Source organism: Callorhinus ursinus, unplaced genomic scaffold, assembly GCF_003265705.2.
Source record: "Callorhinus ursinus isolate GAN/ISIS: 27379988/994484 unplaced genomic scaffold, GSC_fseal_2.0 scaffold2, whole genome shotgun sequence".
NCBI lineage: Eukaryota > Metazoa > Chordata > Mammalia > Carnivora > Otariidae > Callorhinus > Callorhinus ursinus.
This window is the reverse complement of record NW_027397064.1, coordinates 17,749,263-17,763,098: the sequence shown is the minus strand read 5'-3', so window position 1 is coordinate 17,763,098 and position 13,836 is coordinate 17,749,263. Positions and strand designations below refer to the sequence as shown.

The window sequence follows — 13,836 nt, the reverse complement described above, 5'->3', positions numbered from 1 at the left end:
CCCCCCGTTGGGTGTAAAGATTACTTAAAAAATAAAGTCTTTAAAGCAGATTCGGAGCAGATGTTGGAAGTCTTCCAGAACAGTCCAGGGGAGGAGAGGAGGGCTTCCTGAGCCCACATGAGGCCCCTAAAACACCCACCCTTACTCCTTAGCCCCAGTCCTGTCCTGGCTCCATGTATTTTTTTTTTTTAAGATTTTTATTTATTTATTTAACAGAGATAGAGAGAGAGCATAAGTAGGCAGAGCGGCAGACAGAGGGAGAGGGAGAAGCAGGCTCTCTGCCGAGCAGGGAGCCCGACGTGGGGCTTGATCCCAGGACCCTGGGATCATGACCTGAGCCGAAGGCAGCCGCTTAACCGACTGAGCCACCCAGGCGCCCCTCCATGTATTTCATAAAATGCATCTTGAATGATTATCTATAATCTTGTCAGCATGTGTGTGGCTGGAGAGTAAGAATTCGATCATTCTGTATTCACAGCAGGCTCATGCCTGAGCCTGCATTTCCTGTTTCAAATGACAGAGACTGTGTTTTAATTTCCCAATATAATGCCTGGCACAGCCTTACCTGCAGAAAGGTGTGTTCACAATGACTTTTGATGGGGCTTCATGATTCTTCACTTTGCATGCATACACATAGACTTAGAGACATACAAAGTCCCTCGGCCTGGAAGGGCCTCTGCAAAGTAGCCTGTCGGTCTTCTCTCCTCTCTGCCTCCTGTGCGGCACTCACAGGTGGGAAGCTAATCACAGGTGGGAGCCTAATTCCATTCTATCTGATACTTGTTTATTCAGACCCTTGGGGTGCCAGGCCCTGAGAAGAAGCTGGATTGTGAGTAAGGAGACAGGGATGGAGCAGGCCATAGGTTCTGGCCCTCAAGATGTATCCATATAAGAGAAAGTCCATGCATGTCTGGGGTTTCTGAATGAAGCCAGGATTAGGTGTTGGGATTACAGTTCCATTTAGGAATACCTCAACCCATCTCTTGGCTTTTTTGAAGGGGGAGGCTGAGGCCTCCAATTCATTGTACGTAATGATCCTATACGTCTCTGCTCTCCACGCTGGGGACCCAGCCTTTGGATCCAGCTGTCCATCAGAGGGAGAGAGTGTGTGATTCGGGGGTCAGCTTATCCAGCCTCTTAGGCCCGAGCCCAGGCTGCAGGGAAGAAAATAAGAGCACTGCCTCACCTGCTTCCCTCCACCAACCAACTCCCAGCAGCAGATTGCTAACTTGACTGTTGGCAGCATTTCCTTCCCTTCTTGTGCTGGGCCAGGGCTAGGGCTGGAGCCAGAAGGTTTGCCCAAATTTGTCGATGTCACCACGCCTGCCCTTGCATCTACTTCCCTCCCACTGACCTCAACATCTTCTGGAACCCATCAGGAACGCAGCAGTGCAGGGGGGCGGGAGCAGGGGGTGGGGGGAATGATGTGGAAATTCCACTGGGCTTGGGAGGCAGGATACCAAGGTCCTACTCCTGTCTCTGCCACCCATTGTTGCATAATCCTGGTTCAATCACACCCTCTGACCTTTGTGGTCTCTTCTCATCCTTAAGGGTATATGGTTTACAGGTCACCTGCTTAGGGAGCCCCACGCCCATCTAAATTGGTCCTCTGTCCTCCTTACCATTGGCCCCTCTGCTCGCTCCCTTTATCACAGCACACTTTGTAATCACACACAAGTATGTACATATGTGTGTGTGTATATATATGTGCATATATAAATATAAATAAATGCATATATAATTATGTTTGTTGGCTTATTTGGTCTGTTTCCCTGCCAGAATCTAGATTGCAGGCTCCAGGAATGTAGAGGCTGTGTATCTTTGACCCTTGCATCCACAGAGCCTAGCACAGTGCTTGGCGCAAAGGAGGGCACAGAACAGTAATTTAGTGAATGAATACATGAATGAATGGCCATTGACCCACATGATCTTCCAGGTTCCTTCCAGCTGAAAAAGTTTCAGGCTAGGATTTCCCGCCAAGAGGACCATTCCAGGGCCTCTCGCAGAGTCCCCTGTTGGGGGAAGGTGGAAGGATGTCGAGGGTGGGGGTGTGGGGTGTGGAGGGGGCGGGGGGCACCCGTCGATCCTCGACCCCCTCCCCGCCCTCTGGAGATCTTGGACCGGAATCGGCGCAGGTCAGGAGGCCGCACCCGCCCCGCCCCCGGGCCGGCCAGCGGGGGCGGGGCCAGGCCGCCTCCTGCGGGTGGCATTCGGGGCTTGCGCCCGGCGGAGCGTGGCGAGGGGGCGGGTTCGAATGCGAGTCGCGGAGCGGGGCGGGGCCAGAATGCCCCCCCACGCCCCCCCAGGCTGGCAGTGCAGGGGGCGGGGCCCCAACCCCGCAGATTCCCTGCCAAGGGGCCTGGGCCGAGCCGTCGCCTAGCAACGCCCCGCCCCGCCCGCCCCCGGTCGGCCGCGGGCGCCTGCCCCCAGCATGGCCTGGCCGGGCTGGTCCGCGCCGTGGCTGTGGGTCTCCGGCTGCGGGCTGCTGCTCCTTGTCCTCGTCCTGCTGGTGAGCCCCCGCAGCTGCCGAGCGCGGCGGACCCTCCGCGGCCTGTTCATGGCGCGCAGCAAGCGGCTGCTCTTCCGAATCGGGTTAGTGCCGGGCTCCGGCGGCGGGATGCGGGGCTCTGGAAGGCGGGCGCGCTGCGGAAAGGGAGCTGAGAGGCGGGGGCCGGGGGGAGGGCTTGGGGGTTCGGACGAGGGCTGGGACGTCCAGAGCCAGAGAAGAGCGATCGAAGGGGCGGGCTGGAGAAGCCACTGATTTGGGGGCACTGAGAAGAGCAGGAGTTGGGGGGGGCTGGAAAATTGGGATGGGCGAGAGAAGGATTGGAGGGGCAGGCCAGGGAAAGGGGGCATGAGAGGACATCTGGGGAAAAGGGCCAGATGAGGGGCTGGAGACAGGGAGCTGGAAAAGGAGGGCAGGTGCAGAAGAGAAGGAATGCCTCAGACCATCGAAGTGTCAATTGAAACCGCCAGCTCCCTCCATGTGTCCCTGTCCTTCTCCCCACCACCCAGCTCCCCACCACACAGTGTAAGCTCTTCTGTCCCAAGCGAGAGCCCCAACTGTGTAGGTCCGTCTCTTTCCTTCTATTCCCCCACCCTGGCGCGTGTCTGGAGCCCCAGGCTGTGAAATCCGACCCTTCTGGCTCAGCCAGCCTTGAGGAGGTTCACTGACCTCCAATGTCTTTTTCCTGTCAGAAACCCCTTCCCCCAGTCCTCACTCCTTCCTTCCCCCTACTTTTCCCTTTTCCTGGGACAGACAAGGGGGGTAACCAGCTCTGATCTGCCTGGAGACACTAAAGGGGGGGGACCACAAGAAGGCTTCCTAGGGCCCCTAATCCCTTCCCGCAGCCAGCCAGGGCTGGGGGCAGGATCGCAAGCCTGAGGACAGCTATGATGGGGACGGGAACTGTGGGAGCCCTGGCCAGTAGCCAGGTTTGGGGGAGGGCCTAAGCCTGGGAATTTCCTGAGCTTCAGAGAGGACATTGTACAATTTGTCCCTCCTCCCCAGACCACCCCAGATCTTCCAAGAAGCTTCAGCACTGGGATTCTACTCAAACTCAGTCTGAGGAGTAGAGATACAAGGGCTAGTGGGGGGGAAAGTGGAAAAGCATGGGGGGAGAGAGAATCTTGCATGGGTGCCTTTGGGGCATTCACATCTCTGATGGCTCAAACATTGGTCACATTCTTTTTTTTCTTCTAAGATTTTTTTTTTATTTTTCAGTAATCTCTACACCCAACGTAGGGCTCGGCACTCAAACTCACAACCCCAAGATCAAGAGTCACATGCTATACCCACTGAGCCAGCCAGGCACCCCAACATTGATCCCATTCTTGATAATGCTCCAACCAAGTCACCATTGCTCTGCAAATAGCGTTAAATAATGAGATTTACAGATATTTAAATAATTTCATATTTGGGACCTAAAGAAAATTTTCCCCATAAAATTTCTGGGAATTTCACAGCTCTATGTGGAGAAGGATTTTTAAATTTACTTCTGGCTTTCAAAGTCAGTCACATTGAAGTCACACAAATGGCGTGAGGAAGTGGAAAAGAAAGGTTTCCACAAAGAACTGGAATCAGAAGTCCTGAAATAAAAATTTCCAAGATTGCCTTCTCCGCATCCTGAGGGACTGGGTATTCCTAGAACTTAGGATCTGGGAATTTCCCAGTTCCCAAAACTTGGAATTCTCAGAGAACTTCTTTGGAATTCGGTTTTTCTGTTGGGCTTTCCTGTGTCTGGATCTCACTATTGCCTTGGAATCAGCTCCCCAAATTTGCAGAGCAAAAGGGCGTGCCTGGAATCAGAATTCCAGATCCTGCCCCTCCATGGTCTGGGAAACAATCAGTTCAGTCCCTTGGGGGAGAGGCTGTTAGCTGCTGGGAGGGACAGGGGGTGTGAGCAGGAAATGGTCTGGGGGAAATGGGCAGGTGTTGCTGCTGGGGTGTTGCCTCCAGGAAGGATGGGGAGGAGGGGGAGGGGGGGTCGGATGGGACAGGCTGTGATGGGAAGGGGCAGAATGCGGGGCACGCTCCACCCTAAACATGTGGCTGGGAGGACCACAAATAGAGGGTTCCATTGGGGACTGGAAAGCAGGTGATGGAAATACTAAGAGGAGAGCAGTTATCATTAATAACAGTAATCAGTGGTGTTTGGAAAATTTTATAAAGGGCTTTCCTCAGACATAACCACAGTTGTCTTGGGATGGGGATGACTGGGCATCAGGGAGGGTACATCCAGGCTAACCTGAGATAGACACACACATGGGAGCATGGGAGACAGCGAAGCGCATTGCATGTGGGGTTGGACGAATCTGCTTTTGAATCCTAGGTTTGTTGCTTAGTAGCGACGGGACCTTGGATCGATAACTCGGCCTCTCTGTGCCTCCGTTATCTGCATCTGTAAAATGGGCATGGTGATTGTACCTCCCTCATGGGGATCCCGTGAGGACCAAATGAAATTGTGCATATAAATGCAAAGGTCTGGCTCATAGTAAGTGCTTGGGAAGTGTTGGCAATGGCTCATTCTGGAGCATGGAGAGTGGGGTGGGAGGGTGGCATTGGCCAGGCTCCTTCTGGAGCTTCCTTCCTTACTTCTCCTGTTTTCCAAGCCTATCTTGTCCACCCACCCCTCAGGAAATCCCACATCCCTTTATTCATCCAATGAACTCCTAATGCTTCTGGGTTGGGATTGTGGGATCACAGATATGAACAGAGTCTGGTTGCTGCTCTCAAAGTATAGGGGAAAGGAACATGAACAGGGACCCAAACTGTGGCAGGAGGCGGGGCACGACAAGTTCCCCAGGGTGTGGCAGGGGGTGACTGAGGAGGCTGGGATTAGAGCGTGGGACTCTCCCATGTGTGCCACCAGCTTTGTGCCTCAGTTTCCCTTTTGCCCTTTTGCCTTCTCAGTGGTAGTTGAGAAGGTGTTGCAGAATGGGGCCCTGTGCCTGGGTGGCTCAGTCAGTTAAGTGTCTGCCTTCGGCTCAGGTCATGATCCCAGTGTCCTGGGATTGAGGCGTTGGGCTCCCTGCTCAGCGGGAAGCCTGCTTCTCCCTCTCCCACTCCCCCTGCTTGTGTTCCTGCTCTCGCTGTCTCTCTCTGTCAAATAAATAAATAAAATCTTTAAAGAAAAAAAGAATGGGGCCCTGAGCAGAGCCTCTGTCTTCCGGGAGGGTTGGGGGGTGGTGAATGGGGAACAAAGCTGAGCTCGTTTGGGGCTCGGAATATCTTGCGCAACTGAGAAAGGAGATGACAGCCAGCCTTTGGGGTGGGCAGTCCTAGCTGCCAAAGCCCTTCTATCCTCCCTGACCAAACCCCCTCTTCATTCCTAGGCAGAGAGGGTCTTTCTTGACTCTCCTGACCCACGTAAAACCAACTGTCCCTGGGACAGACCTTGCTTGCTCTATTTCTGCAAGAGGAACCCCTTCTCTGGGGCCTGTGAGGCCCACTGGCTTGATTTCAAGGAGCGGCAAGAATCCTGGGCTGAGGGCCCTGGAGTAAATGACCAACCTGCTTGTGACCTGAATGAAGGCTGCGCAGAGGCACTGGGCTGGGCCATCCCCAGCGCAGCCTGCATGAGGGGAGCAGGGTCTTTTTCCTTTCGCAGGCCTTTGGGACCCTGGGGAGCTACAGCCCCAGCATCCACAGCGGCCCCTTGGCTGCAGGGTAGTTTCCAAAGAGTGGCTCTGAGTGCATGCCTCCTTCCCCGAGCCACATTGCCTACACCCCAGCCCAGGCCTTTGGGGACCCTCCTTCACCCCCTGCAGACCTGCCCGATGCCCTTTTCCGCAGGCCTGGATCTCTTTCTACACTTCCGTCTGGGGCCCATCAGACCTTCCTTCCTCCATATGTCTCTACCTGTCAAATGTTGTTGCATTCTCAAAGCTCACCTTCAAAATATATCCAAGCGCACCTGGCTGGCTCAGTTGGTAGAGCATACAACTCTTGATCTCGGGGTCTTGAGTTCAAGCCCCTTGTTAGGTGTAGAGTTTACTTTAAAAAAATAGATAAATAAAAGTAAAATACATCCCAAATCTGAACACACCTACCCGTACTTCCGCTGTTGTCACCCTGGGCTGACCCATGGTCCTCTCCTGCCTGGCCTCCTAAACTGACCGCTTCCTTTGGTGTTTGTACCCCCAAAGTATTCTCAGCACAGCAGTTAGAACGAAACCATTAAGATTTAAGTCAGAAATGTGCCATTCTCTGCTCAGATTCCTCCCGAATAGCTTCAAGGTCCTGTGTGACCAGCCCATCCCCCACCCCACCTTTTATGCTCTTCACCTTGCTCATTCTGCAAGGTGCCTACTCCGGCCACTTGGCTCTTCCCTAAACACTCTACGACAGTCTTACCTCTGAGCCCTTCGATTGCTGTTCTCTCTCACTAGAACCTTCTTCCCCCCAGATGGCCACATGGCTTGCTGCCCCACTCCCTTCAGGTCTCTGCTCAAATTTCACCCTACGGGGGAGTCTTGCTCTGACCACCCCATATAAAAATAGCAACGCTCACACCACTGCACTCTATCCCCTCTACCCTGCTTTGTTCTCCATAGTACATATCACCATAGGGCATCCTATATATTGATTTGTCTATTGGTTTATTGGTTTCCTCCCCCAACCAGAATCTGAGCCACAGGAGGGAAGAAATTCCTTTCAGTAATGTATCCCAGTGTCCAGAACAGTGCCAGGCACACAGTTGGCCCTTGTTAAAAAGTTTTTTGAATGAATGAAAAGCTTGGCGCAGGTGCCGTCTCCTCCATGAAGCCTGCCCAGCCTCCCCAGTCCAAATTCATCTCAGCCTCCAGCATGACCTTGGCCCTGGCCTCCCCCTTAGAGCTTTCACTGCACATTCTGGCTTGTTCTTACATTAGGTGTCCACAGGTCTGATTCCCCCACTGGACTCCTAGCCCAGGGAACGGGACTCAATCAAAGAGGGCCTGGCACTGGGGTGAGGGACAGCAGGGGAAAGCCGAAGGAACAGACCCAAACCCAAATCAAACAAAACCCAGGGGCCTTGGCTGGGCAGGTGGCCAGGATCGCAGGCAGGACTGAGCCCTGGCCAAGAGGCCTCTGGCCATGGCGATGCCTCTGATTCCCCCTGAGAGCCCTCAGCTGGACTCCTCCTCGCTCTGGGAAGATGGATGGAGTCCAGAGTGGGCTGTGAGGGCTGCAGACAGGCATGGAGCCTGGAGCTCGGCCCCGTGGTCCCCCGGGCAGGCCTGTTCCGACCCCGTGCAGGCACTGCCCCTCTCCTGGGCATGGAGAAGTGCCCCATCCCCCAGCTCCAGGCTTGCCAGCAGCTTCGGGAAACTCCCTCCCTAGGGCCTTTTTAGCTGTCTCATTATCTTCTTGGTTTCCTCAGTTTTGAGAAAGTGTAAAACGTTGAGCCTCTTTCTGTTCCTAAGGGTCCTGGGAGCAGGCCCCGTTCCAGTAGCGCTCCAGGCCCCTCGGCCCTCAGACAGGCATTTCTGGGTTTGGTTTCATAAAGAGGTGCAAAGCCTAGGGCAGGCTGTGTGTCCTGGGGGGCATGAGAGGAGATGCCAAAAGTGCACCCTTGACCAGAGGCCTCAGCAACCTGGGCCTGTGTGTTGGGGCCCAGTGGAGTTCAGGGCCCAGGACGAGGTGGGACTGACACTTGAGAGCCCTCAGGTCTCTCTGGCCCAGATGGGGAGGCCACCCTCGGGTGGAGGGGAAGAAGAACTCCATTGTGTGTTCTGCACTGGGTGGCTGAGGGATCAGGGGGAGGGGAGGGGCTGTGTCTCAGTCCCCAGTTGGCCCACAGGCCTCCCATGGGGCTACAAGTTCAGACTCAGAAGCCAGAGAAGCCATGCTTCTGTGCAGTGAGGCTGGGAGTGAAAGGTGTGCCCGTGACCCCTCACTGGGGTGACTGGTGCTATGTCCCAGCCCTAACCCCTCAGGGAGGGCCCCCAGGGTAACTGCAGGAGATCACCCCAGGCAGTCTGCCCCCACCCCCACCCAAACCTGCACAGCGGTTTTTCTGAGTCCCAGGAGACCAATTAGGAAACTTTCTTTAGTTTTTGGTGACGGGACAGTGGGTAGTTCTGGGCCCCAGAAGTGCTGAATCAGACAGAATCCAGGCAAGGGGCCAGGGCGTGGGGGGTGGGGGTGGGGCTGAGGGTGGGGGCAGGGAGAGCAGGGGGAAAAGGAAAAGGTCCAAATTGTCCTGTTTAACCAGCACCCCCAGATCATTCTGATGCAATGGCCTCAGGCCCAGATCCCACCTTTCTGACAATGCCTGGGAACCCCATGGCAGAGAGTTTGAATCCCACATCAGGCCCTGGGGTGTCAGCGGCATCTTGTAAATCATGTGACCTTTCCAGGCTGAGCTGCTCCTTCAGGGAGGAGGAGGAGCACCCGGTTTCACAGAGAGGGAAACTGAGGCGGGGAGTGTGTTCCTGGTTCTTGCCTCTGGCAAAATTAGAAAGGAAGCTGTAGGGGCCCGTTACATGGGGCAGTGACTCCCAGCGAGGTGGGGGGGCTAGCGGATGGGACAGGTTCTTCCCAGTGACTCCTTCACCTTCACATTTTCCTGGCTGGGGTCTGTTCTGTTTTCGTACTCTTCTGCCCACGGAAGCCTCAACCCAGTCATAAATCCGGGATTAGGAATCAGAGCCTCGATTTGAAAGGGACTTTCAGGATTCTCCAGTTCAGGGTGTCTTACCCTGAGGTCCATGGGGTCTCGGACCCTCTGCATTCATCAGCAAAATGCAGCACATGTAATGAGTTCGGCCCAAGTGTGGATCTCGACAAGGCTAAAACCAGGGATCCAAGAGGTCCCAGCAGACAGATCCTGGGCTGCGTGTCTGGGTCACTGAAATCACCCTGACATATCATTTTTCTCAACAGAGGCCCTCAGGGGAGGTTGGTCTACCCATAAATACTTCAGGCCCACTCATGTCATCCTCCACCCTCATTCAGGGTTCGGGGAGGATGTTAGTAGTTAAGAGTGTGAACTCTAGGATCAGGCTGCTGGGGACGAGTCTCTGCCCCACCACTCGCTTTGGTGTGATCCTGAGTGGACCCCTTCCCACCTTTCCGGGCTTCCGTGTCCTCGTCTATAACATGGAGGAACGAATAGTAGCTGCCTCCAGGTTGTTTGGGGGTGGACAGGAGATGACTGGTGGGAGACACTTAGCTCAGGGCTGAGGTGAGGTTGGAAGGAGATGAGCCCGTGAGCTCCAGGGGCGCGCTCTAACCTGCATGTGCAGACCCCTGTCCAGCGCTCCCTCCATCTCCTCCATTCAGGGGCCCCGGGCCCAGACCCCAGAGCCTGGGAGGTTGGAATTTGGTGCGCTGTGATGCAGCCCCACCCATGCCCTTGGGTCTAGGTGACCTGGTTATCAGAGCACCCTGCTGGGCCAGGTGTGGGTGCAGCAGGGAGAGGGAGGGACGTGGGAAGCCGATGGGTGAGCGGGGGAGGGGAGAGCAGGGGCAGAGGCCGTTGCAGCTTGGGCCTCATAAGCCCCCACCAGGCGTCACAAGGTCCGTCACAAGGTCCACAGCCGGGCATGGGGCCCGCGGAGCTGATGGAGCACTCTCTGCACCAGGTCACTGCTTTAACACCGGCATGCTGGCCCCCCACCCCCAGCTTTTCCTGGGCACCAAGTCAGCATTTTCTGAGAGCCAGTGTGTGCTGTGCTGGGGCTGGGGGTACCCCGGGGAAGGGTGAGGAGGAGCCAGGAGGAGCAGGCTGGGTCACCAGCCAAGTCCGCCTACACCATGCATGGCACTGATTAGATACCGGGGAGAAGTGGGTAAGGCCCTGCCACTGAGGGAGCAGGGAGGTGGGTTTGAGCCGAGCTCCCAAGGATACTTAGGATTTGAGTAAATCCAGAAGGCCTGGAGGGTATTCATGGCCGCGAGCAGGAGCTGAGACAGGAGCTGAGACAGGAGCTGAGACAGGAGCTGAGACAGGAGCTGAGGCAGGATAGTTGTCTGAGATTTGCAGGAGGTATTTGAGGCATTCAAAGGAAGATAGATAATATAACAATTCCCTCGACCTCCCAGCTTAAGCAACAAAATATTACTGACATGGTGAAGTCCCTGTGCCCCCCTCCCAGCCTGCCTCCTTCCTGCCCCTGCAGGAACCCAGCTGAGCTGCCCGTTGACCATCCCCCCGGCTGCCTTGATTCTTTCACTACAGCCGTCTGTATCCCCAAGCAATATAGATAGTGCTTTTGCATGTTTTGGCATTTTTATTTATTTTGTATTTTTTTCAAAGATTTTATTTATTTATTTGAGAGGGAGTGAGCGTGTGTGCACACAAGTGGGGGGAGGGGCAGAGGGAGAGGGAGAAGCAGGCTCCCCGCTGAGCAGGGAGCCTGATGCAGGGGTCGATCCCAGGACCCCGGGGATCGTGACCTGAGCCGAAGGCAGACGCTTAACCGGCTGAGCCCCTCAGGCGCCTTGCTCTGGCATTTTTAATAACTGTTGCAGATTGTCTGTTTTCCCTGTAGTATGTCTGTTAGCTTAATGTTGTATATTTGAGTTTTGTGCACGTTGAGACCTGGTGCTCTAGATCATTTTGGTTGTCAGACACACCCCTGTCACCAGTGGGGAGCCATGGAGGGTTCTTGAGCAGGAGCAGGACTCATTCAGGTGGCGCTTTAAGAACTTACATTTTTCCATTGGTTTGCGGTTTGGGCAGAGAGCTGAGGAAAGGAGGCCTCATGAAGAGCTTCTGGGGCCTGTCCCCTGGCACAGCTCTTGTTGGGGTTGTGGGGAGGTAAGACTGAGAGGATTCAGCTTTGGTCGCGTATGTCAGGGAGAGAGTTCAATGTGGAGCTCAAGCTGTGTCACTGGGAGGGTGACATGGCCTTTCCCAGAGGGAGAGGCTGTAGGGGGACATGGGAAGGAGCTGACAAGGACGGTTTTGGACCCTGGCGACTGTGACACCCAGCCAGCACAGCAGGCAGATGAAGAAGGAGCCACAGCTCTGAGACTGGATAGAGTCACACAGAAGTCACTGTCAGGGAAAGAGCAGGCCTGGGGACAGGATCCCAGGGTCGCTGGGTTCTCAGCCCCGCCTCCCAGCCCAGGCCAGCCTTCCGGTGCTCTGTACAGTGACCCAGACCTCAGGCCCACAAGGCTACCTTGTCCCACCCCCCATAGCCAAGCAGGGCACCCATCTCGGGTCTGGCATCCATTCCCCCCTACCTCTGCCTCACCCCTCCAGTCCTGTCACCCCGACAGTCCCTTGTCGTGTCCCCCACTGACGACTCAGTTCCTTCGGCCACCTGCCATCCTGCACCCTTTCACCGCTCCCTCCAGCACCGCAGGCCAGCAAGCTCTTAGACAGGGAAGTTGAAGCATGTGCCTCCGCGCTTTAAAACCCACCAGCAATCCCCCCCCCCCCCCCCCCCCCCCCCCCCCCCCCCCCCCCCCCCCCGCTGACCCCTTCCCTGGCACTCTCCATCCTTCCGGCTCTGCCTGGCGACTCCTAGAACATGCCTGTCTGTCTCAGGGCCTTGGTGCCACAGCACCCCGGACAGCCTGCCCTCCCTCTCTCCTTTCCATTTCCGGCTCAGGTGTGACCATCAGGGAAGAGCCAGGCCTTTTCCCTGATCACTCTCTCCACAGTCAGACTGCCTCCCCTCTGCTGCTCTCTTCCCGCACCAGCTGCACTCAGCCGCTTGCCTCTGATTGATTCCTTTCCTGGTCTGGGGTCTGGCGGCCCTTGCCTCTGACTGATTCCTTTCCTGGTCTGGGGTCTGGCGGCCCTGGCGGCCTCGCTCTCTGCTCTCTGCCCTGCATCCAGCACGTGCAGCAAGGATTTGCTGAATAGAGTGAATGAAAGAAAGGGGCCTTGTTGACGGCAGCCTCCCAGTGCACAGCTCCTGCCCTCGTGGCTCTTGACCTTCGCTGGGGGAGAAAGCACATATAAGAAGCATCCAGTAAGGGAAAACAGGCAACGTTTATCAGTGCCTCCTGAATGTGGACAGCCGTGTTCCAACAGCTGTCAGGGGGGCCCGGCTGAAATCGAGAAGGAAGCGCCAGTTGCTAAACCTTCCACCCACCAGGCCCTCGGCGGACTATTCACATTTGTTATCTTGTTTTATGTCACTGAATGTTCACACAGTCCTGCAGGACTAAGTCCTGGTGTCTCCACTTTGTAGATGAGGAAGCTGATCTAAGAGACCAATAACTCGCCCAAAGACATGGGGCTGGGGGCGCCAAGCCATTACTGGAACCCAGAGCTTCCTATGGCTAGGGCCCGGGCACTTTCCATAAGCCTAAGTAGGAAGGAGTAAGGTCAGGAACAGGACTCCAGGCATGGATGCGAGGTGGTGTCAGGGCACAGAGGAAAGTGATTTTATTGACTTATTTATGGTCTTTTAAGTTTTCATTTTGAAATAATTTCAGACTTGCAAAAACAGTACACAGGATCCCCCATACACCTCTCACCCAGCTCCCCTGAATGTCACGTCTTCCCTAACAACAGACAGCAAAACCGAGACGTTAACGTCCATATAAACTCTTACTGACTCTCCAGACCTTACTGAAATTTTTCCAGTTGTCCCATTAACATTCCTCTTCTGGTCTGGAATCCAGTCCTGGATATTTATGTTGTTCCAACCAATCCCTTCCTGCTGGGCATATCTGGTGTGCCGGCTCTGTAATTACAAGAACACAGCACAGAGAATGGGCAGCCCCTGCCGGCTGGCTGCCTTCCTCCCCGCGGGGACTTTTACACTTCCCGTCTGTCCCGTTCTTGGTGAGGCTTCTGGCCCAGCGGGCTCCCTCGCTTCTTGGAAATGTCACCTCCAGAGTGGCCTTCCTTGATGTCACCGTTCTCTGTTCTGTTGCCCAGTTTGGTGTTGTCATCTTGACTTGACAATATGTTTGTTATCCTGCCGGTCCCACTAGCACATAAGATGCCAGAGGGCAGTGACTCTGCCTTACTCACTCTGCCCAAAGCCGAGCCAGGCCTCACTAAATATTGTTGCATGGGTGAAAGTGGGAAGATCTGCAACAGATTTGAAAATGAAACAAAGAGGGCCAGGGTGACTCAGTCGGTTGGATGTCTGCCTTTGGCTCGGGTCGTGATCCCAGGGTTGGTCTCCCTGCACAAGTGGGGACCTGCGTCTCCCATTCCCACTGCTGCTCCCCCTGGCTGTACGCTCTATCTTTGTGAAATAAATAAATAAAATCTGAAAGAGAGAAAGAGAGAGAGAGAAAGAAAAGAAAGAAAGAAGAAAGAAACAGAGAGAAAGAAAGAAAGAGAAAGAAAGAAAGAAAGAAAGAAAGAAAGAAAGAAAGAAAGAAAGAAAAAAGAAGGAAAGAAAGAAGGAAAGAAAGAAAGAAGGAAGGAA

General features: G+C 54.8%; 1 protein-coding gene across 2 annotated transcripts in view; it reads left to right on the top strand.

The window, feature by feature from the left end:
• The first annotated feature begins 2,261 nt into the window (after positions 1-2,261).
• LOC112838861 (probable thioesterase PNKD) overlaps positions 2,262-13,836 on the top strand; it is a 20,999-nt gene continuing 9,424 nt past the window's right edge. For both annotated transcript variants that reach the window (XR_012374203.1, XM_025891692.2), the window contains exon 1: positions 2,262-2,592. Coding sequence is in view for 1 of the 2 variants with exons in the window: in XM_025891692.2 (XP_025747477.1) it covers positions 2,432-2,592 (161 nt within the window). In the remaining variant the exon portion in view is untranslated. The remainder of the gene's footprint in view (positions 2,593-13,836) is intronic.